Source organism: Ammospiza caudacuta, chromosome 28 (assembly GCF_027887145.1).
Source record: "Ammospiza caudacuta isolate bAmmCau1 chromosome 28, bAmmCau1.pri, whole genome shotgun sequence".
NCBI lineage: Eukaryota > Metazoa > Chordata > Aves > Passeriformes > Passerellidae > Ammospiza > Ammospiza caudacuta.
In genome coordinates, this window is record NC_080620.1 from 3,165,252 (window position 1) to 3,189,456 (window position 24,205).

Below are 24,205 nucleotides of genomic sequence, written 5' to 3' on the forward strand. Positions count from 1 at the left end.
AAAAGATGGGTTGGGAGGGGATGCATGGAAAACTCTTTTTGCACTAATTCAGGCACCAAAGAAAAATGAATGCAAATTGTTTGCCCTGGCAGGGCACAAGCCACGGGCAGAGGAACATTTAAAAATAACTTGGGAATTGTTTCCCAATACAAATAACCCTGATAGAAGTGGCACTCCTGGTACTTCAAAACATTCAAATAAAGCATCTTTTGAGAGAACTCACCCAGCTTCAAGTGTCTCTCCTCTGATCAGATGGAGCTTCCGAAAAAAGGAAAGGGAAACCAAGGCGTAAGAGCGGCGGATTTTTAGGTAACCTGAGATTTCTTCTATCAAGCCAAGGTTTGCTTCCAGCTCAGCTGCTATGTTATCTACAGAGAGGAAAACATTGGGAAGAGTTTTCTGGTATCACAGAGAGAAACATCCACATATTAAATTAATATTAAAAAATTAATATGAAACAATAAACATGAATATGAAACAATTAATATGAATATTAAACAATTAACATGAATATTAAACAATTAAAGCCCAAACATTAATATTTAACAATATTAATTATTGTATTTGCTGAGATCCTCATGGCAGGGAGGAATGATGAATCTGACTCCGTGTTCTCAGAAGGCTAATTTATTATTTTACGATACTATATTATATTAAAGAATACTATACTTTACTATACTATACTATACTATACTATACTATACTAAAGAATACAGAAAGGATACTTACTATGCTAAAATGCTAAAAAGAGTGCTAAAAAGAATATAATGAAAAATCGTGACTCTCTCCAGAGTCCTGACACAGCTTGGCACTGATTGGCCAAAGAGTAAAAATTACACTAAAAACCAATTAAGCAATCATCCATGGGCAAACAATCCCCAAACACATCCCACATGAGCAAAACAGAGGAGAAGCAAATGAGATAAGAATAATTTTCATTTTTCTGAGGCTTCTCATCTTCCCAGGAGAAAAATCCTGGGCAAAGGGATTTTTCCAGAGAACGCGAACGCGACAATTAATAAACATTAATATTTAATTTCTTTACGTTAATTCAGGAGAACTGGCAACAATCAATTAACAAAAACAGTCAAATGAAAGCCTTTGCTTTGTGCTGGTTTCTCTGGGTCCCTCTGAGGCTGAGGAGGTTTCCCTGGCTGCCCAGCCGTCCCCACTTACTTCCCCCGCGGATGTTGATGACCAGGCTGCCGTTGACCACGGTGCAGCCCCGCAGCTCCTGCGCCGATGTCACCGAGTCGATGGTCTTCTCCTTGCCAAAGTCACACACCTTGGGGCAGGGCCCTGCACAGGGCGTGCAGTGCAGGCTGCAAAACAGCACAGGAGGGGTGCAGGGTCAGGCAGGATGGCCCCAGCAGTGCCCAAAAGCTGAGTGAGCAATCATCGTGGGGTTTGCTTTTTAGGAACTCCAAAGAGAGGCACAGAAGCTTGGAATGGTTTGGGTTGGAAGGGATCTTAAAGCTCATCCCATTCCAACCTCTTTCCACACCAAGCCCCATCCAGCCTGGCCTTGAAAATAACTGCTAATAAATTCAAACAGTCTTAAACTGCCACTTCCACACTTCAAAGGTGAATCATTCCATCCCTTCCTACAAAACAAAATGAAGTGACCTGAATTATTATGAAGAGGCAACTGGCTAGGATGCTGCCCAGTGCTCTCCATCCCAGGGCTTTCAAGATAATAAATCCCAGCACAGTATTCATCTCAAAATCATTAACCAAACGTGTAATTGATGAGTGGAGAGCTGGCCCTGCATCTGGGAATCCTCTGATTGAGGACTGCACACAATGTTGCTTTAAAAAAAGGCAAGAATGTGCTTTGTGCTCTGGGGAAATACTGCTTAAATAGCACGAGCTGATGGCTTGCCCTGGTCACACCACCACAAGAATGTGTTCCCAACTAGTTCAGAGAAAGAAATGCTCTAGGAAAAGCAGGGAGCAGAGCTGTGAGGTCCCACTGGCAGCAGCCTGGAACAGCACAGGGGAGGCCACGGGGCTGTTGCACAACCAGCACAGCCACTTTGGGGGCTGCTTGTTGGTTCTTTGGAAAAACAAAACAGGAAATGGCATAAAAAGTCCTGTTAAGAGTGAATTCCCTGAAATTATTATGGCAGGAGCAAGTACATGCAAGCACAAAGTGACCAATATTCATAGGAAATCTGACTCACCACAATCTAGAATGGTAATGCGGGACAAACAACCAAGTTTTCAGTGATAAACAGCTCAGCACCATAAATTATTTAATTCCTTTGTCAAAACCCCCTGGGAATAGACAGAATGGCTGTTCCCTGCTTTGATTCGTGCTACACTTGTTTGTTACATTGTGCATTTATGTCTGGCACAGCTTGAACCTGCTCAATGAAAGTAATTACAGGGATGAGGGACTGATATTCTGAGAACGAGCACTCCGAGGACGCTGTGCTCTCTTCATTAGCCACGGCCTCTCCCTGCTGTGCTTTTCCAGCCTGGCTCCCTGGCCTGAGGCTGCTCCAGAGGGGAGGGAAGCGGGGTTGCTAAATCCACTGCCCACCTCCCTCCTCCCACGCTGTGGATGCTCTTCCTTGTCCTCTCTCCATCTCCCTTTCTCGCTTTTTCCAAACTTGACAGCAAGCAAGGCAAAAATAAACTACCAGCCCATGGCAGGGAGAGCTTTTAATGGCTTGAATTAGCAAGGTATTAGTTTGTAAATCATATTAAAGCAGGCCAGGTGATTGCTCCAACTCCTGTGTGGATGCTATGGGACAGAGAGAGAGAAACAGCGAGTGTTTCTCAGAGTGGCTTGTGACAATTTTTAGGGGGTTGTAAGGATGTGATAACCTGTTATGTATAAACAATCTGCAGGTGGTGTCCTTCTACTTCTTCTGTCTGTTCTTCCCAAGGATGGTATATGAGGAAGATTGCACTAAACAGTTATTTAGTTGTTTGCACTGGATGTTTGATTGTTGTATTGCACTAAACAGTTATTTAGTTGTTTGCTCTGGATGTTTGGTAATTTTTGCTTTGCACATGATTTGTATCCTATGACCACATGTTCTTCGCCTTTTCCCCCCACTAATTATCAGCGTGGTGGTCTCTTCCCTGGTCAGTCCCTCCCCTCACCCCTCCTCACTGGTATCCCATTGGCCATGGTCCTCTTCCTCCACCCTCCATTCCCCCATGTGTAAAAGTCTCCTGCCATGAGCCACGAGTGCTTCCCATGTGGGCTTTTCCATCCCAAGTCAATAAACAGAGGACATTCATCCCCTGCCTCATCTCCACTTGACAAAACAAATTCTGCTTCATCATCCCCTTTCAGTGCAAAATCTCCCTCATTTCCATTTGTCAGTGCCAATTCTGCCTCATCTCCACCTTTCTGTGAAAATTCTGCCTCATCTCCCACTTTCAGTGCAAATTTTGCCTCATCTTCAGCTTTTACTTTAAATTCATCCCCATGTGGAGAAGAGCACTTCTTGTCTTTTGCTTTCATCTATGTGAGACCATGTGGGCTGGGGTCCCCAGCCAGCTGGGTTGGACCCAAACAGCCCATCCAGACATGGATTCTTACACTGGCGCCCAACGTGGGGCTCAAACCCACAACTCTGAACTCCTACAGGTGGTGCCCAACGTGCGGCTCAAACCCACAACCCTGAGATTAAGTCTCATTTTTACTTACAGAAGATGTTTTTGTTAGTTAGCCAATCAAATAGAATGTATCCTATCATTCTATAAAAACCACGTGGTTCTCTTGAATAAAGAAGTTTCAACTGCGTTTCCTGGGGAAGCCTGTGGTACAAGAGGGACTCCTCTCTTCTTGATGAGCTGAGAATTGATTATATGAAGGGTGGTGATGAACTGTCAGTTGGCTATCTGAGGGGTGGTAAATTGATTGAGAATCCAAGGTTTTGTCTCACTGTGCTGTGTTGGAAATTTGGTGGGGGGAGGAGGAATGTTTTTGTAAAATTTTTATGCTGAGTTCTGTTTGTTTCTTTTACATCTTTTAAGTTAATAAAGTTTTTGTCCCTTATTCCTGAATTGGAGCCTGTTTTGCTCTATTTCTGGTCACATCTCACAGCCGCCACTGGGGAGGATATATTTTCTGGGGGTACTGTGTCAAACCACGACACTGTGTCACTCTCAGCACAAGAGTGACACACCTGCTCTTGACACACCACCCAAACCCCGTGCCCAAGGAGGAGAAAAACCCCAATTTTCTCCCTGCAGCCCAGGTACTCACTTGCTGGAGTTCATGATGTACCCTGAGGGGCACTCGTGCACGCACTCGTTGTTGTGGATGACGTGGCAGCCGGACTCCCGGGCGTTCTTGCACTTGTTGTGCAGCTCCTGGCAGAAGCTGAAGGTGACGCAGCGCCAGCCCTCGAAGCGGTAGTGCCCAGGGGGACAGTTCTCCACACACCTCCCGTCCAGGTAGAAGTTTTTGCAGGCCACACACCTGGTGGGGTCATTGGGCTCCGTGCAGTCGCCCAGGCACTCGCTGTGGCAGCACTGCCCGTCCCCCGTGCAGCCCTGGGACTTGCAGGCAGGGGGACACACTGGGGAGAAACACCAGAGGCAGGTGAGTGTCACTGAGAGCCTGCACACGTGGGGCCTGAGAGGTTACAGAGGTGGCACCTGGTCCTGCTTGTCCCGGGAGCGAAGGGGCAGCCATGGAGCATCTGCCTTATCTACAGCTCTCAGTGAAAATTCTGCCTCATCTCCTCCACCTTTCAGTGAAAATTCTGCCTCATGTCCAGCTTTCTGTGTAAATTCTGCCTCATTTTCACTTGTCAGTGCAAATTCTGCCTCATCTTCACCTTTCACCGCAAATTCTGCCTCATCTCCACCTTTCAGTGCAAATTCTGCCTCATCTCCACCTTTTAGTGCAAATTCTGCCTCATCTCCACCTTTCTGTGTAAATTCCACATTTCAAGAATGTTTTTGAGGAGTCTTACCATTCATCCTCACAACTCATCAATGCTTATCTTCAAAAGAAAACTGAGCTTTCCTGCTCCCTCAGTCCAGCAAAGAGGCTCCAGGAGAGCCTTGGTGTCATTTCTGAAGCTCAGGAGTGATGAGACTCCACACCAAGAGCTTCCCAGCCTGGCACAGCCAGTTTAAGCCAGAAAATTGTTGTTTCTCAGTAAAAAACCGAATTTCCTACAGCAGTACTGCCAATAACACATGTCCAACAACACTTTTACACAACCCTCCATGTTAATCAGGATTTGCTTCCCATCTGTCTATCACCCTGTCCCTAGTTTCCTGAAGGAAACCATGGCACCAACACGAGCTCTTCAGCGGCTCTCCCAACAAGTCCACATAGAAGGGCACCCACGAGTGTTATTGCTTGAGGTTTTTATGGTTTTCTGTTTAATTACTCATTACTTAGCACCCCACAACTGCTTTAACGAGCGGTTTGGGCTTTGAACTCCAAACCAAGCAGAGCAAACACCGTGAGTAACTCGGAGGGCAGGATGAACAAACCCAGGGAAGCTTCAGGGCAAGGTCAGTCCTGCCCCTCAGCATCTCCACGCTCACTCTGAGAGGTCCAAATGAGGCTGAAATGGTCAAACCCAACTCTGTAACCCAGAACACACCAATAACTCCATGTCAGGAAAGAGAACAGAGCTGAAATCAGCACTCCAAGAGCCAACACCAACACTGAGCAGGGCTTCAGAAGCAGGAAGAAGGGCTTTAGATGGGGAACAGGGACCTAGATTTATCCTTGGAGATCCAGCTGTGAATTGCCAAGATGCAGATCAAAACATCCCTTGTCCCCACCAAACCAGAGTGTTCTGTCTGAGGGAACACCTGAGCATCCCCTGATGTCCTGCCTGAGCCCCCCTGGAGAAGGGAGACAGCAATAAATCCTGAATTAACACCATCTGCCCCAACATTTCCCCAGCTTTCTGTCCAATACTCAATGTCCAGGCAGGAGGGGCTTTACTAATTTATTATTTATTTTATCCTGACCTAGTGATGTCCAGAGGTGAAATATATTATCTCTCTTCTGAAATATTATCTCTAAATTCTGGTTAAGGCACCTGAGCAGACCAACATGGAATGTGGTCAAGTTTTATCCAGCCAAAGGAGCAGCATGTGGGAGCCACAGCACAACATGTTGGGATGATCCAACCCCCAGCTGCGTTAGGAAGAAAATCCCCCTCCGGCCCATGTCAGGGGATTGCAGAATTAAGTGTGTTAAAGCTGTTAATGCCATTCTTGGAATAAGCAGGACTAGATGAGGTAGTAAAGATGAGCAACCTCTGCTCTGCTCCAGCCTGATAAATCCCTTGAAGAAATATGAAATGGAAAAAGCTGAAATTCTACCACAAATCTCAAATGTCTTACTGCTTCTGTGTTAGTCCTTCAGTGCAGGTGTTTTCTCTGTGCCTCACTCATCCATTACAAAAAGCACATTACAAATTAATTTCTTTTCCAACTTTTGGCCTTTTTCTAGCAACAGGTCTTATTTTGTGAACCTGTCACAAGCAGAACTTGATTGAAATGCAACAGTCAAATAGCAACCTGCAGGTAACACCTTGTATTAGACTAAATATAAAATGAGAAGCTTGCTTTAAAAGCCAGGTTATACATGGATATTTTAAATGGTTATACATAGATGAACAGAGTCTAGCAGCAGATGTCCTGCCTGCAGTTTATTAGAAATATTTGCAACAGAAAATTCCAGATTTTAGTCCAAAGCACTATCAAATTTACTAATTCCAGCTGGAATATCAAGGTTTGTGAACAGGGGGAAAGCCTGGGCTGTTTCTCCCACAGCTCCCCTCAGACAGAGATGTCCTGCAAGGAATCCTGCTCTCAGTGTTCCTCACCAGCATTTTCTTAAAAAGGGACTTTTGCCCTGCCTCTTTCATGCACAAAGTTTAAAGTATCCAAAGTATCCAGTATTTGTTTTCCAAGGAGCAGCCAGGTAATTGGGAAAAGCCAGCCCTCATGCAAAGCACCCGGTGACACATGGCACCTACTTAACATTCTGTCACACAATATTTTTATTTAATTTGTTATGGAAACTAATCTTCAAAGCCCTGTGCTTATTTACACATTTTGAACTCAGCTGCAAGTATTCACAGGGGCAGAAACCGCCTAAAGTCCCCACTCCAAAGGTTTTCAGAAGATACAATTAAAGTATTTTTAAACCATTCTTAACGTTTCTCTTTTTCCTGTTCCGCCAGCTTTTGATGTCTCAAAGACAGCTCGAAGAAAGCAAAGCACCCAAGGCAACAGTTCTTTTTCCATTAAGCACTCAAGACCAGAAATTCAATCACCATTTTGTGCAAATCCTCATTACCCATGATCCTGAACAGATGCCATGACATTATCAAAGTCTGCATGCTAGAGAGCACCTCAAGTTGTGTAAAACCCCTCCAGAGCATCTTCACTGGGGCTTCTTACAACTCTTACTCCAGGTTATGTCACCCAGATGGGCCAGAAACATGGGTTTTGTTTGGGATTTTGCTGCCACTTTGTGCTTTCACTGCAGGTCAACAGTGAATAGGTTTGTGCACCTCATTACCCTTCTCCACTGAGGTCTGCAGACCCCAATAATTGCTATGGCATACAGAGATTTGCCTTTTTGCACAAAAAAATTGGCTCCTCAAGGAATGGTCCCAACCCCAAGGCTGCCAGAGCTTCAGGAATGTTTGGACAAGGCTCCCAGGGATGCTCAGGGTGGGATTTTTGGGGTGTTTGTGCTCCAGGATCTTTGTGGGTCCCTTCCAACTCAGGACATTCTGTGACTCTAAGGTGGCTTTTGGGAGCTCTGGCAGATGGGGAGGCTCAGGAGAGGTTCAGCCACAGCCCCCAGCCTCTGCTAAGGCTGTGGGAGACTTTGGACAATCAGCACAGGGAAAAAAACTCAACTCCCTCCATTCCTAACAGAAAGCCCAAACGGAACTCCACAAACCCAAAAGCAAGGGGACAAAGGAACAGCTGCTCTGGGTAGGGGCAGAACCCACCATGCTGCATCACAAAAACTGCTGTGGGGCCATGGACCAGGAGAAAGCTGCCCAGCACAGCCATGACACCTCCTCACCACATCTGGAGGAACTGGGTGTTTAAAACCCCTGTCCAAAAGCTGACCAAGACCACAACACCTGTAGGAACTGGGTGTTAAAACCCCTCCCCAAAGCTGACCAAGACCATGACACCTCCTTACCACATCTGGAGGAAGTGGATGTTTAAAACCCCTGTCCCAGAGATGCCCAAGACCACGACACCTCCTCACCACCTCTGGAAGAAGTGGGTGTTTAAAAACCCTATCCTAAAGCTGCCCAAGACCCCAACACCACCTCATGACATCTGGAGGAACTGGGTGTTTAAAAACCCTATCCCAAAGCTGCCCAAGACCATTACACCTCCTCACCACGACCTCTGTAGGATCTGGGTGCTTCAAACCCGTCTCCCAAAGCTGCCCAAGACCACAACATCTCCTTACACCTGTAAGAACTGGGTGCTTAAAACCCCTGTCCCAAAGATGCCCAAGACCCCAACACCTCCTCACCACACATGTAAGATCTGGGTGTTTCAAACCACTGTTCCAAAGCTGCCCAAGAGCCTGACATGAACAAACCCGTGGAGAAACGCAGCGCCACGAGGGGCTCCAACCTGTCCAACCTTCCAGGGGTGTATAAATATTTAACTCGCTGCTAGCAGTGGCTCCCAAGACTGAGGGAACAATGCCTTTCCCAAAGCTCTCTGATTAGAGATTCAAACAGACATTTCTTGGTGCTGCTGGGGCCCGGCTGGGGGGGACAGGCGGCCGTGGAGTCAGCGCAAAGGAATTTCCACCTCCGGATGGATCGCTGGGTGTTTCACCACTTCCCCGTGCTCCAGGTGGAAACAACCCTCCCCGAGACTGTAAACACATTCCCCAGCCAGCACAGGTAACCAGGTATTTAACTGGCAAGTCAATTAAGCGTTAAGCTGTTAAAAACTTTGGTGTTTGGTCATTTTTCTTGTTTTCTGTTGATAAAATGGTGAGTTGTCTGAAAAAGAGGGGGAAAACACCATTCAGGATAAGTTTTGCTGTTCCTTTGGGATTCTCTGTTTTTTTTTCTCTGGGATTTTGCTGTTCTTTGGGATTGTTTTAATAGCAACATCCTGGGTGAGCTGAAGGGGGTGTTCACACAGGTTTGGGTTGGGTAAGAGGAATATGGTTCATTAAGGACAAATTCTGAACCACACACACAAACATCAGGATGTTGCACATGTGCTGTCCAGGCACCACATGGGTTTGGGACTGATTTATTGTGAATAAAGGTGATTTTTTTAGGGTGAAATAACAAGCCCTGTGTGTGTGGATGGGGTCAGTGGAGGCAAGCTGGGCCACTGTGAGTGTCCGGCGTCCAACTCTCCTCGCACCACCAGCTCCTCTCCTTTGGCTCACACAAACTCTCATTTTGATTACAGACAAGGCAATTAGGAGGCTCCAGATCCAAGGGAGTCCAGGACACAAAACAACTGCGGCAGGAGAACCGCCCTCAACCTCAGCCAATGCATTTGCTGCCTGAGCAGGGGAGGCATCCAAGCCAACCGCCCGCTATCTGCACAAGGCAAACAGCCTTAACCCTGCCAGCTCCCCAGCCTGCCACCACCACCACCCAAAGCACCACCAGCCCCATGCATTTCATGCCATTTCATGCCATTTCATGCAGCTGAAGGGCTGCCGTGGCTTTTGTGGTGTTTAATTGGCACGGGGTGTTTATAAGCGTGGCGTTGCCACGGCTGAAAATGGCTTTTTTTTTGGCTGGAAATGGCTTTTTTTTGGCTGAAAATGGCTTTTTTTTGGCCGTGCCACGGCTGCCCTGGTGCCAGGGCTGGGTTGGTGTCACGTTAGATGATGGGCACACACACAGAGCCCCACAGAAACAGGATCTGCACGTCCCCGTGGCTTTTTTTCTCCCTCTTACTGTAAATGGCTGCGAGACGTGACACATAAATTTATCCCCACACACACACACACAGAGTCCTGCCTGAGTTAGGGCTGCAGAGGGAACTGTAATTTCATTTCCTAACGGTACAGTCCCAGCAGTGACCTCTGCAGCAATGGGTTCTTGTGGTTCTAAACAAAAACAAAACCAACAAGGAAAGGGGAAGAAAAAATAAAAAGGAAACCCAAGGACTAATCACCCCCGGCAGCAACTCCTCAGTGTGTTGCAAGCATGTGATCTTAATTTAGTACTACAGAGCCTGGGCTTGCTTCCTGCTGCAAGTGCTGAGCAGCACTGCTGCTATGGAAATCCATATGGGTTTTCCTCCTTAGAAAATCATGTATGAAATCCTGTTGTACTTACACTGTATTTTTTACTCTATAGCTTTTGCTGTCTCACTCATTCTTTTCCAGTCAAGAAGACCCCTAATTCAGGCAGATGTAAAGTGGCATTTGTCCTATAAACATAATTTTTATCCCTAAACCTATTTTTAATTTTTTCACTCATTTCTTGTGAGCATTGATTTGATATGATCACAAAACTGACACCACATCTTCAGGCAAAATATTGTATTTCATTCTGTACAGCAGAGGACTTGTAATTTAGACCAAGACCAGAATCTAACGTTAATTTGGGGCATTTCTCTGTAAGGCTTTGATTGTAATTTTACTCACAACAAGAGAATAAAGACAACACCTAATCCCAGTGCATCAATGTATAATAAAGCTGAAAACAGCTATTAAATTAAGCAAAACTGTGTCTGGTGAAAACTAAGTAAAAAATAAATCTAAAACCCACAGTGGACTGGGTAGACAGAAGATTGCTGCAAGAAAACCAATGTACTGCAAACCCCACTGCATTGTGGCCTATTCCTTCAATTATTTCTTCATGTCACAAAGGCCAAAAGAGGCAGAAACCTAAACCCCAAACCCCACTGCATTGTGGCCTATTCCTTCAATTATTTCTTCATGTCACAGAGGCCAAAAAAGGCAGAAACCTAAACCCCAAACCCCAGCAGGAGCAGCAGAAACGTGCCTGGGAGGGACAGGGCTGGAGAGCTCCAGTGGACTGTAAAAAGCACAAGGACTTTAGATCGCCTTGGTGACAAACAACAGCAGCTCCCCCAGCCCTTCCTGAGCCTACAAAATAAATGGAGTAACTAGAAGAGCACAAAAAATAGGAAGCTGACACGGTGATACCAAAATGCTGCCGGCAACGCCCAAGCAAAATTCAGGAAATAATCACGAGATGCTCAAGGAAATTTAATGTCACTTCTTCCCCGAGCTCAGCTGCTCTAACAACACTCACTCATCCCTTCCTTTTCCCCAAAAACAACCAAGGAACAGCCCTTCCAAAAGGCATTGACTCAAGGGCTGTAACCCACAACAAAGGGCTGCAGTTCTCAGCACCAGGTCGGGAAGGAGCAAGTGCCAAATAAATCCCAGATTTTACAATCAGAACTAAAATAAACTGTTATTTATAAAATAAGATATTACAGTACATAATGCCATGACCCCTCTGAACTGCGAGCTGGGAATGTTAGGAGGTCTGTATTTACACAGGAACAGATAAAATTAACTGCAGGTGCCTCCCTTCCCATGGACAGTGACTTCCAAAAACAACACACTTACTACAACGTCAAGGAAACTCTTCCCATTGACATTTCTCAGGACAACATTACACCTCTTATCTCATCTATCAGTAAGGACAAGGAAAAAAAAACCAAACCGTTTCTCCTCCCAAGCCTTGCACAAATTACGTGCTCAACTGGAGCTACACAGAATGTCTCAGATATTCCAACCCAGCACTTCCAGCCAGGAACATGGGGATGCTGGAGGATCATGTGAGGATCAGTGAAGGCACTTGAGATGGTAGTTCACGTTGGGACTCAGGTGTTTATTGTTTCTTATCAGTAAAACAGTCTCACTGCTGTGAGTTTGGCAGCAAGGCACAAAATGGCCAACAATGTCTTGTTACATCTTAAAAGACTAAACTATCCAATGAAGAACTGATACCTGGGTTATTTTCCCTTTTAACCCAACAACTGATTCCCAAAGAGCTGCAATGTGGAATTTCTGCCTAATTACAAAATGCCACCCAAACCCATGAAGAAGAAGGAAGAAGAAGCATGGAGAAGAAACCCAGGATGACACCCTGTGCCCTCCATCTTGCTTCCATCCACAACACACTAAAACTCCCAAAACCTCAATTTCTCACCAAGTGACACACCTACACTACTCTCTATAATCTATTTCACACTTTTGTGGATTCTAGCCTATCTTGAAGTCTAAGAAACTTTATCCATGAATGAGGGTCAAAGTCAGAGCTCCCCTGGGGTTCAGGGCACTCCAGAGCAGACAGAGAAATATTCCCAATGTCCTGGGTTTCCACAGATCAGCAAATGTGAGTTTAGACCAGATAAAAGAGTTCAGAGCCTTGTGCCACCTTGTCCTGCCATGATAGTGGAAGAAGTTGCTGAATGGAGATATGGGAAAGGTTGAGCTCAGTTGTTTACAGAGGAAAGGGGCAGATAACAGGAGAACTCTCCAGAAACAGCCTCCTCTGTGCCAACCTTCTGCTGTTTAAACTGAGGAGTAATTATTATCTTCTGCACTACACCTGCTGCTGGGGCATTTCTTTGGAAATACATATTTGCTCCTATGTGAGTTATGACAAGCAAGATGGGAAACGGGGTAAGAGGAGCTCACACATATGTAAACACACACATTTTGCTTATATAATATATAAAATATATGTAAATAATTTCAATATGGTGAAACTTGGAGGAGTCATCAACCTCAATGGACCCACGATGCCTTTGGTCACTCATTCTTCATCTTGTCAGTGAAAACCTTTGCAAATGAGCTTCTCCAGCTGCACACTGAGGCACAAGGCACAGGTGTGCCAGGTCCTGTGCAAATTCAGATTTTATGGATGGAGATTGACAGCCCAATATCATCTCTTATTTTTGGGGAACACCAATACCATCTCTTATTTTTGGAGAACACCAATATCACCTCTTATTTTTGGAGGACACCAATATAATCTCTTATTTTAGGGGACAGGACTTCTTGGGCTACAAACCTCAGCTATGGAAGGCTCTCATCTTCTTCCACTGAACCCTCAGGGCAGGCTCTCACTTTCATGGATTTTTTTAGACCTTTCTGTTTCTCTCCCTTGAAGGTTTCCACTCCTGCTCTCCTCTCTCACCCCAGCTATTTACACAGAGAACTGGATGTTTCCCACCCAAGTATCCCTAATATTGCCCAGACAAAACAAAGATCAAATGAACATTTTCTTTTTGTGCATTTTAAGCAGTGATGTTCACACCATGGCTGCAAGCCTGGGCTTACAGAACAAAGCACCTCACACTGAAAAAAAAAAGAATTAATAAAGAAACTAAAACTCAAGACTAGGTCTGTTTTCATTCTCTGGCACCTTTCAATCAAGCTGATTCCCCATGCAGGTACAAACAACTTGCAGGAATCAAGCAAAGCTGTTGTCAATTGAGCCCCAAGTGCCAAAACACAGAGTTTGATTTGAAAACACAGCAGCAACTGTTAAAGGTGGGACAAGTGTCACAAAGTGCACACCAGGATAGAGACCAGGAGCTGCAAATACTTCACCCAGGGTCTACAACAGTGCTGTCGTGCCATTCTCTGGCAAGCAGGTCAAGCCTGCTCCTTGTACTTTGTGTTCAAAATTACATGGGAGCTTAGTGTAAGGGATCAGAAATAACCACCCACCCACCTCTGCTTGGCAGCTGGGGTTTTTTATTTTTTTAATCTGCCAGCCCCAAGACTGACACCTCATCTTCACGCAAAATATTGTATTTCATTCTGTACAGCAGAAGAGATGAGTTGTAATTTATACCAAGACCAGAATTTTTAGTGTTAATTTGGGGCATTTCCCTGTAAAGCTTTGATTGTAATTTTACTCACAACAATAATGTTGTGGTTTTTTTGTTGTTATGGTTTGTTAAATTTCAATCTTTATTACAACCCAAGGATTTGGTGTTATCATCCAACGGTTGATGCCACCTGGGAGCCTCATGAAAACTTCCTGTTAATATTTAACTATTTATTACTCTCCAATGTACAGCATCTTGTAAACATCCCTGTTCACTTTAACCTGCTCCTGCCAAACCTGCTCACTCACTGCAACCCCAAACCACAGGAAAGTGGGCCAGGAATATCCTAAAAATAATGATGGTCCTTCCAGCTCAGGATATTCCATGATTCTATGGTTCTATGTGAGAAAAGAGACAAATGGAGATACACACAAGGACTTGGTGATGGTTTAAGAGCAAGGTCCATCTGATTTTTCCAAACCCAGGTTATTACTTTAACCTACAAAGCCCGTCCTGAAAATGAGGAGTGATGATGGGATCAGGGCACGAGGGAAAACATCCAAGCTCTGCTTTCTGCAGAGATAAGGGAGGGACAAGATTCCTTTCCTCAAGGCCAGGGGGAAGGATGTTGTAGTAAACAAGGCATGAAAGAACGAGAGCTATGCTGCCACGTGGGGATGAGGAAAGATGGAATTTCAGATACATTATATAAACGTAATCTCAGCACAGAAAACAACAAATCCACACCAAAACAGAGGCAGAGCTCCCAGCAAAAATGGAGCTGTCCACAACTGAGAAAGGCAATGGAATGGGAGGAAGTATAAGATTAACCACAAGGAGATTATGCTGATAACTAATGATCTACACAGAAATGTCAGGCAGAGGTTAAGATTTTAATCTGGACAGATTTCATGGCGCAGTCATGAATTGTAAACATCGATACTGAAACCAAATTTGTGTTTGTGGGTGACGAGACTGAAAACAAAGAGAGAAAAGGAAGGGGATCACTCCAGATCCTCCTTCCTTGCTCCAGATCCCCATTCCTGCCTCACCTTCCAGAGAGGATGAGGAGAGAAAGGCAAAGCAGCACCTGAGTGCAAAGAAAAGTGAATTTTACCAGGAAGCAGAGTTAACTGGTTCTACTAAAAATATTTTATTTTTTTCTGAAATTATCAGGGTGCACAAACTGTTCAGTGCACAGTCACTGCCCAAATTTCAGCTCACCAGGAGCACTGACACACAGGATATCCATCCTCCAATGATTTCCTCCTGTGCCTTCACACACTCTACAGGCTTCACTTCAGCTTCCCCTGACCCTACAATAATTTTTTCCAAAGCAAATCTGAACTGTGGAAAGGAGAAACAGATGCAGTAACTTGCTAACCAGTAACAAATCCATCAATTCTGTATAAAATCGTCTCCTCAAGTTGTGGCCTCCTGCCCATTCCCCTGCACACCCTCCCCTGTTTGCCCAAAGCTCCACACACGCTTGCCACAGTTTATTTCGAGGCATAAGAATTTCCTTAGCAGGACTGAAATAGATACTGTTTGCCTGCAGAGCCAAGCAATGTGCAATGTATTTTTATTTACTACTCACCCTCGTCATCCTTGGCATACCAGCAATGCCCATTTTCAAGTAATTCACTGTACACCAGTGTGGCACTGCACAAATTCTCCAGCCTGGCTCTTCCCAGAGCTTCTCCTTACAAACACACTCATCCCTGGAGTTTTTTGTGACTGTGCCACATCCCTCTGCTGCTCTGACCCAGCTGCCAAATGAGAAATGATAAAAATGACCAAAAGTCACACAAACACAACCCTGAGGAAAACCAAACGACTGGAGATGAGTACAAAAACCATTAGCTGCATTGCACAAGCCACCCTTGGAGGCCATTAATCTATCTCTCCTTGTAAATTACGCAAGAGAAGGTTGTAATCTGAAGGCATTTAATGCCAAACTAGTTGTGCCATCTCAACAAGGCCAACAACAGGGGAACTGAATCATCCAAAGTTACCCTGAACTCAGGAGATTTTGGATTCTCAATCCTCCTTCTACAACAGTTGATGGGTCCAACTGTCAATGGTCAGAATTGTGAAAATTCTGCTTTATTTCACAAATTCTGCTTTATTTCACAAATTCTGCTATATTTCACACACTGGGAAGCTCTTAAAATAAAACTGACTGTCACTGAGGTCACAGGGAAGTGCAGGAGTAGTGAAAATCCCATTATCCATGCTGGCCCAGCGGGAGGAACAGGATCTGCTGACATCCCCCACCCCTGCAGGCGTGTGCCACGGTGCTAAAAACCTTCACTTTATCAGCACAGCACTCAGATATGGTCTAATCACCAGCTGCCATCAGCATTGTCCACTGCAGAGCAATTAGGATTATTCAGAGCTCCCTAATTGATGGCACAGCCACACACCTGCAGATCCCTCATGGGGTAGGGAGTGGGGAAATCACCTTACAATGGAGAGAGCCCTCTGGGAGAAAAAAATTACACAAATCAGCACTACCAAGCAAGAAAAAGGGATGGGACTCTCCTCTACAAGCAACCTGAAGCCATATCAGTTTCTCCAGGGACAAAGAGCCTTTTTCCTCACCAAACTCCAGAGGTTTCAAGGCTCAGCTCAGAGCGGCTGGCTCTGAAATCAATCTGCCAATGGAAGGGAGCCCAAGGAGTTTTGGAGATGCCACCCAGCCCATCCACCTGGTCCAAGGCCACCTCAAATACTCTACCTAAGATACTTCTGTTGGTTGTTTGTCTAAATCTATATTAAAGTTAAATTTTGCCTTGTATCCCTTCCGGCATCATCTGGCTGAAGTTTATGGAGGTCACAAAGTGAGGCAGTGCCAGGAAGAGACTGACAGCACCCCAAAAAACATCCAGCACTCAAATCCTCTGCAGAACACCCCAAAGGAAAGCAAATCCATGGTTCCAGCTGCTTGCTGGGTCCTGCTCAGCCTCCTCCAGCAGCAGAACAAGGCGTGGATCTGAACCAGAGCCACTCCAAATCAGGCTCTGGGTGCACAGACACACAGCAGAGAGAGCCACAGGCAAATCTGAGCGCTGAGAGACCCACAGCGCCTTTGAAAAACACAATCTCAAGTTCTTTTTGTTATCACAGATTAGAGCATGTGGAAAAACAACTCTTCCCTGGTGCTGGTGAGCAAAGAGCATCACGAGGCTGCTCCTCCTTTGGCCGCCGGAGCCATGCAAAACACAGGGACGTTTTTCTTATCACACCCACCAAATTCACACACTGTACAGGCCCTAAGCAGAACATTTCATGTTTCCCAGAACAAAAACTGACACTCCATGCAGATACCCAGCTCCAATGGACTGGTTTTGTGGAGTAGAAACTCGATATCCAAGCGCTGAGAGAGCAGCCAAACGCTACACAAATTATTTAAGCAGCTCTGGAGATAAGGTTATTGGAGTGTAGAGGAGAAGCCTAAGGAAAATCTACACATGGCATTTATTTTGCTAATTTAATTACTGTAAAGATGCTGATGAGGTGAGAAGTTGTTTCATATAAAGCACCAGTTCATATATAAATTGTTTTATCCTTAAGTCTCCAGGTAAAACTGTCCTGTGTGCTATGCTCCCCTTGCCAGAAAGAGAATGCTCAGATTCCCAGAGCCTAAAATCCACAGAACTGAATGAACAGAGAAATAGTTTATTGAGCTTTAAAGGCTTCCCTTCAAGTACTGTTTTAAAACAAAAGCCTTATTCCTTTAAGCCCTGTTAAGGCTCCACTGGGCGAGACTTTCAGACACTCAGACATCACACTGAGGAGCTCCATTTCCTCTCTGGCTTTTGGGAGCTTTTGAGGGGTACTTAGAGGCAGCTCTTGGACTCCTCCATCCCAAACAGAAGCTGTGTAAACACATCAGCCTGACTTCAGAAAGATGACATTCAGAAGAGACCAAAGATCAGGAAAAAACCAATCCTGTTCATTTCATTAAATCCCTGCTCTATGCTTGCACTACCCAGAGAATATAATTGGATTGTCTTTGCAGAAAAGACAAGAAGAACATTTGTCTGATATTCAAATTTTAATGCATCCTTTCATTGCTCATGAAGTATTAAAATCCTTGCAGTGCTGTAACACAACATGGATGTGCTTAATGAAGTTGCAAATGGAAACAGAAAAATGCTTTGTTATCCTGTGATGTCTGTGGGATTGCACATGCCTTACTCCTGGAAAACCAACACACAGGGATAAGGCTCCCTGCACAATTCCTGAGATTTTCTAATCAAGCCCACCTTCAAGTGCAAACATTCTTTATGAACTTTATCAATCACAAAACGCTGCTGATAGGACAGAGTTTGTCTGCAGCCTCTGTGTGAGGGATTTCCCAGTGCCCAGCTCAGTGCAAGAGCTGCAACTTGACTTTTTCCCTGCAGGTTGCTGAGTGAACTCTCAGTTCCTGCAGATATTTCAGAGCAAACAGCTCAGAACTGATGTTGTGTCACTCACGTTATGAAAGCGTCAATGCCAAGTTCAGCAGCTCTGCCACAGACCCCAAATAATCCATCCCTGCAAGACCAGTATCAGAATTGGGGTCTTCACATCCATGGGGGAAAATCAGGCAGCAAAAGTCAGCCAGCAAACAGCCCCATTTTGTGTTATTAAAATGCTGTGTGAGAACATCACATCCCAGCACCCTCTCCACAGAGCGTCTGCTCCTGCCCCTCTGGAGCTGCGGAGAGCCCAAACTCCTGCCCTGGACCCCAGCTGATGGGGTTAGAGCCTTGCAGTGCAATAATCCTGTGTGCTCTCAGCATAATTCAACTCCCACAGCTACAAAACCAGAGAAAAACATCCAAAAATTGGGCTGGAAATTACGGCTGCACAGCTCCAAACCTGCCTGCTCCCTTCCCTTCCTCACACCCTGCAGTCCAACAGGCTTTGCTTTGATGAACACACTGGGACCAAGCTCCTCCCTCCCTGCCCCAAACAATTCACATTTTAAAAGCCACTAAATGAGGAATTGTGCCCAGGGGTGAGAGCAGAGTGAGCTGAGAGGAGCAGGAGGGAGCAGCAAGGCAGAACCACAGACGTCACAGGTGTTTGCTCTGAGCTCTGACAAACCTGCTCCCTAAATTCCTTTCACTTAAAACCATTCCTCTGACTTAAAACCATCAGTCTTGTGCTGTAAGCTGAGCTCAGGCTCAGCTCATCACATCAGGGCCCTGAAATTCCAGCGTGGCCACACAGCAGCACTGATCCTGTGGGAGTCCAAAGTGACTCAATGTGTCCAGAAGCCTCCAAACTGCACTGAAAACTGACTAAAAATACCTTGAAAGTTACACACTATTTATCAGACCAATATTGCTAAATATCTGCCACCCTTTTATGCCTATGAATGAGGGACAATTCCTGAGAGGGGTCACAATTCCTGACAGCTCACCTGGTGCATCAGCAACTGCAGAGTGGGAGCTGAGCTCTGCAAAAGCTGAAAGTGCCTGAGTTACAATTCCAATGGAGCAGCAGCTCTTGGCATCCTTGGAAAAGGGCACTTCTGGCCTGAAACACACCATTAAAATCACATTTCTCTTTCTGTAGTGCACCACAAGCATGCACACCCTGAGTTCTTTAGGAACAAGCTGAAGAGCATTAATCCCAACTTTCTGCTGAGTGCTATTCTAACTGGACTTTCTTTCCAACCTTTAGGTCAAATTTCCTTCAAAGCATCATCTTCCTCAGAGCCTTCAGGGACCACTCAAGGTGCCCAGGAGGCAGGGAAATAAACACCATCTCAAATGAAGGAATTCCTACTGAGGGTACAGAAGCTTCTCAGTACAGAGCATCCAATTCCAGCTATAAAACTTTCTGGACAAGAACAGGAGCCGAGTGTCCTGCCCTGTTTTGTCAGTTTAAACCCAGATTCACAAGGAACCCAGACTCTTCACACAAAACCATTAAAGCCCTCAGCCAGCACTGGAGCACTGCAGGAGCCAAAGTGAATTCTGTGTTTGTTTTCCATGTCACAAGGCAAAAGGAAAGCCAGGCCCACAACCTGCAGCGACGTCAGCCCGTGCCCCCCAGTACCCTCAGCCAAAAATCCGAGATAAAGACAAGGCAATGGCTGGGATCCATATCTCCCTGCACAATTATGCAATGCCAGACAAAAACTGGGCTCAAAGCAGGAACAGGAATAACTACAGGCTCATCCCAAGCAGGCAATCCCAGCCACAACTTCCCCTGACCCACTTTTCTTTTTTTTCTTTTTCTTTTTCTTTTTCCCTTTCCTTTCCTTTCCTTTCCTTTCCTTTCCTTTCCTTTCCTTTCCTTTCCTTTCCTTTCCTTTCCTTTCCTTTCCTTTCCTTTCCTTTCCTTTCCTTTCCTTTCCTTTCCTTTCCTTTCCTTTCCTTTCCTTTCCTTTCCTTTCCTTTCCTTTCCTTTCCTCTCTTCTCCTTTCTTCCCTTCCCTTTTCTCTTCTCTTTACTTTTCTTTTTTCTTTTCTTCTCTTTTCTTTCCCACCCACCACCAGCCTTAATTAAGCAGCATAAACATCCCAGCAAGTTCATTCACATCCCTCAATGGGAATTTGCAGACAATTATAGGATATAATTGGGAAGCCTAATCATTGAACTTGTACCCAACTATTGTTAGAAGCTGAGAGGAGGGTGAGTGTTGCTTCCTCCAGGACACGGCTGGTTATTCCCCAGCTCTGTAATTAATCAAAAGGTCCTGAAATCCTCAACCTTTCAGTTAGAAATAATCTTTGTGCTGGTCACACCTGGGGGGTTTTGACCTTTTTTTTGGGTTTTGTTGGGATTTTTTTTTAAGCGCAGCAATTATTTACAGAGGCAATCCCTGTCAAATCCAATTCCTGATAGGAAAAGATGTTTCAGAGAGCTTTGCCAAGTGACATATTTCAGTTGGTCTGCTCACACACTCTGAATGCACTTCTTTGTACAGATCCAACAGTTCACAATCCCCTCACAGCCTTGAACAACAAAGATTTCCAGTCCCTTCCCTGTAAAATCAGAGACTGTTGTCCCATCACACAGATTACATTTATTCTGCTCATTTTGCCTAAATCTGGGAAGCAGCATCTGAATTGCACACAATTTAGAATACTTTTACAATTAATGAAAAGATTTAAAATGCAGAATTTCATTGCCCCGCCTTCATGAAGGAGGTGTAAAGGAAAGAAAACACACAGAACACACAAGCACCCTGAACATCAGCAGGATGTGCTCTGAATGAAACACATCTCCTCCTCCTCCTCCCTGAGCAAACACATCACACCAGGTGAACCATTTCCTGCTCTCCCATTCATGCACTACCAGCACATGTTAACTCTGTCACTCACTATCATTATTATTATTATTTTTATTTTATTTTATTTTTACATTCTCTGACTTTCCCCTTGCACACCCAGCCAGCAGCATTTTCCAAAGTTTGTGCCTGCCAGGTCTCCTGCTTTTTATCTAACAAGGGGTAGTGCAGGTTCCATTGTTTAAGCAAAAAAAGGTAACTCGGAGCTGTTGTTGAAGGGGGAAAAGTTCTTCCTAAAGCACTCCTGGAACTCCCAAGGAGCCAATGCCAGGATCAGACAGAGATTTAAGAACACCTTGAATGTCCTCAATGCTGAACCTGAAGCCATTTAACTCATTTAACACTGAGTTAAACTCCTGCATTTAACTCCTCTCAGCCTCCTCAAGGGCCCAGACACCAACCCAAATAACAAGTGGTTTTGGGAAAGGCTAAGGTGAAAGAATTAAAATAGCAGCTATTTTTAATATTTTATATATATATATATATATATATATATATATATATATATATATATAAATATATAATTTGATATATATTTTATATATTATACATATATAAAATATATAATATGATATTTTATATAATTCTCCTTTTTAACTCCTCAAAAACCTTTGCCTTGACAGGATTTTTGTACAGGAATTCAGACCTCTCAGCTATGGGGAGGAATCCTCTGTGTATTTACATTTCTAAAGATGACATGGGTCAGACAGTTCCTTCTGAAGTGCTGGTTTGGAACTGGGGCAGGAGCAGGAAATCTTCACTTCCCACCCCAATTTTAACAAAGGAGCAGCAGCGAAGAACCTGATGAAACATCAGCTCAGCTGCACCTGTGAGGATTTCTCAGCAAGTTGAGACCCTTTATATTAAAATCCTTTATATTAAAGGATTTTATTTTAAAATCCTACAGCCTTGCATCTACCCAGCTCAGTGCAGAAAAGCTGCTCCAGTTTTACCCCAGTTTTGTTTGCTGTTTCCACAGCAGCACATCCTTAAACACTCATTTATAGGAGGGATTGTTTCCACCCCTTCTCCCCCAACTCTGGGCTGTATCACAACCCCCAAGCACCATAAATCTCTTCACTACTCTTAATAAGCTCAAGTGAATTAGTTGAGGATGTCTCAGCGTTGGCAAAGTGTCACCACTGCCCCAGCCACGGGCCCTCAATAAAAGTGGAGCTTGGCAGGGTCAGCACAGACACCCCAGTGAGATTATCCGGTGTCAGTTCCCATCTGGCATTTGTCAGAGCAAGGGAAAAGAAAAAAAAAAAAAAAAAGGCAACCCTTATCAGATCTCCAAATAAAAGGAGCACTTCCACTTCGTGTAGTAGCAACTGGAAAAATTCCCTTTGTGTTTGAAGCTTTAAAAATATCTTTGCCCTTGAGGTTGGCTGAGTGTGCTCAGTGCCTCGAGACCCCTTTCCCATACAAAGGTAATAAAACCCAAGCTCGTGGTTACAGAAATTCCCAGCACATAAAAATTACAGGAAGCTGTTGCTAAGTAATATTTCTACCTAAGTAAACATCACAAAGCATTTCCCACACACACCTCTGAACTTTGTTATTCAAACCTGCCTTGAAGAAGTTCAGAGTTGCAGAATTTCTGCTGGCACTGGTCTGCCTGAGAGTGCTCGGTGCTGGTTCACAGCAGCTGAAAGATTTTCAGTCTTCAGTTGAAAGATTTCAGGATTTCAGTGTTTTTCTCAGGGCTCTGTTGTGCTGCTCGTGCTTGGGAACAAAGCAGCTCCTCAGTTCCTTACCTGTCTCTTATCTGTCCCACAACTTTCCCCAGATAAATCACAGGGAAATAAAGAGAGATCCTGTTGTATTCCTTTGTTTCTAGACCTGTTTCCCAACATGACAGAAAAAAAAAAATAAATCATAGAATATCCTGATTTGGAAGGGAACCACAAGGATCATGGAGTCCAGCTCCTGGCTCTGCACAGAACAACCCCAAAAATCACTCAAAACCAGAAAAAACATTCTTATTTTCACATAGAACCTTTCTTTAGCAGCTCTTTGCATGTCAATTATTCCACACTGTCATCCTTTCCATCTGCTGCTTTACGTCCCCTTCAATGGACACAAACTGTTTCATCTACTCTCCACAAAGTCAATATTTTGCCACAAATTCTAAACTGTACTAATGGAGAAACAACTTTTGTTTTTATTAAAAAATAAAAGAGATAATAGATGGAAAATCTACTGATAGACCTGAAATGGCCCACATTGATAATAACTCAAATTTCCTGGTGGCAAGAAGCAGGTAACAGATTCCTCCACAGGTTTCATTCAGGATGAACAAGAGAACTTGAATTCTATCTTATCTTCTAATGAATGAAGTCTATAGTTCACAAATTAATAAAATTAATCTCGGAATGGGTTGGGAGAGACCTTAAAGCCCATTAAGCCATGGCAGGGACATTTTCCAGCATCCCAGGCTGCTCCAGCCTGGCCTTGGGCACTGCCAGGGATCCAGGGGCAGCCCCAGCTGCTCTGGGCACCCTCTGAGTAGAGAATTTCTCCCTAACATCTGGCCTAAATATTTCCTCTTCTGGTTTAAAAACCATTCCCCCTTTTCCTATCACTACTATTTCAGATATCCATCCTTACATCCCAGGAATGTGGCCCTTCACTGTCTGATATTGCAGATCATTTTTATTTGGCCATTCCACTTTTCCTTCCTATTGCCTTACTCCACTTCCACATGACCAATAAAAGGCAATAAAAGGCTGAACCAGCTTTTATAATTAGACTGTCAAAGCCATCAGCCTGCTCCAACTTCTGTATGGACACAGCAGCCTGACTGCAGGGAGAATTGGCAGGAAATCCTATTTCAGAGGGAATTGTTCCTTCCACAAGAGGAGTGACAGACATATAGGAAAAAAAAAAAAAAAAAAAAAAAAAGAAAAAAAGACGTGGAAAAAATGCGAAATATGAAAATCATGTTTGGCAGCTCCAGAGCGAGGTCTAGGACGTGGCATTTGCAGCATTTTTGTTGTCTGCATTCTTCAGCAAAGACGCTCTCTGCAGTGCAGGACCAAGAAGTACATTTTGATGGCAATAAAATAACTGTGTATGTGAAAAAAAACCCTGTTAAAAATGTCAGGAAAGAGGT

At 44.5% G+C, this 24,205-nt stretch overlaps 1 protein-coding gene across 1 annotated transcript in view; it reads right to left on the bottom strand.

Annotated features, from left to right (window-relative positions):
- INSR (insulin receptor) overlaps window positions 1-24,205 on the bottom strand; it is a 60,413-nt gene that overhangs the window by 22,211 nt on the left and 13,997 nt on the right. The window contains exons 3-5 of the mRNA XM_058820881.1: window positions 4,229-4,544; window positions 1,177-1,322; window positions 224-368 (exon numbers count right to left, since the gene is read on the bottom strand). Of these exons, the coding sequence (XP_058676864.1) occupies window positions 224-368; window positions 1,177-1,322; window positions 4,229-4,544 (607 nt within the window). The remainder of the gene's footprint in view (window positions 1-223; window positions 369-1,176; window positions 1,323-4,228; window positions 4,545-24,205) is intronic.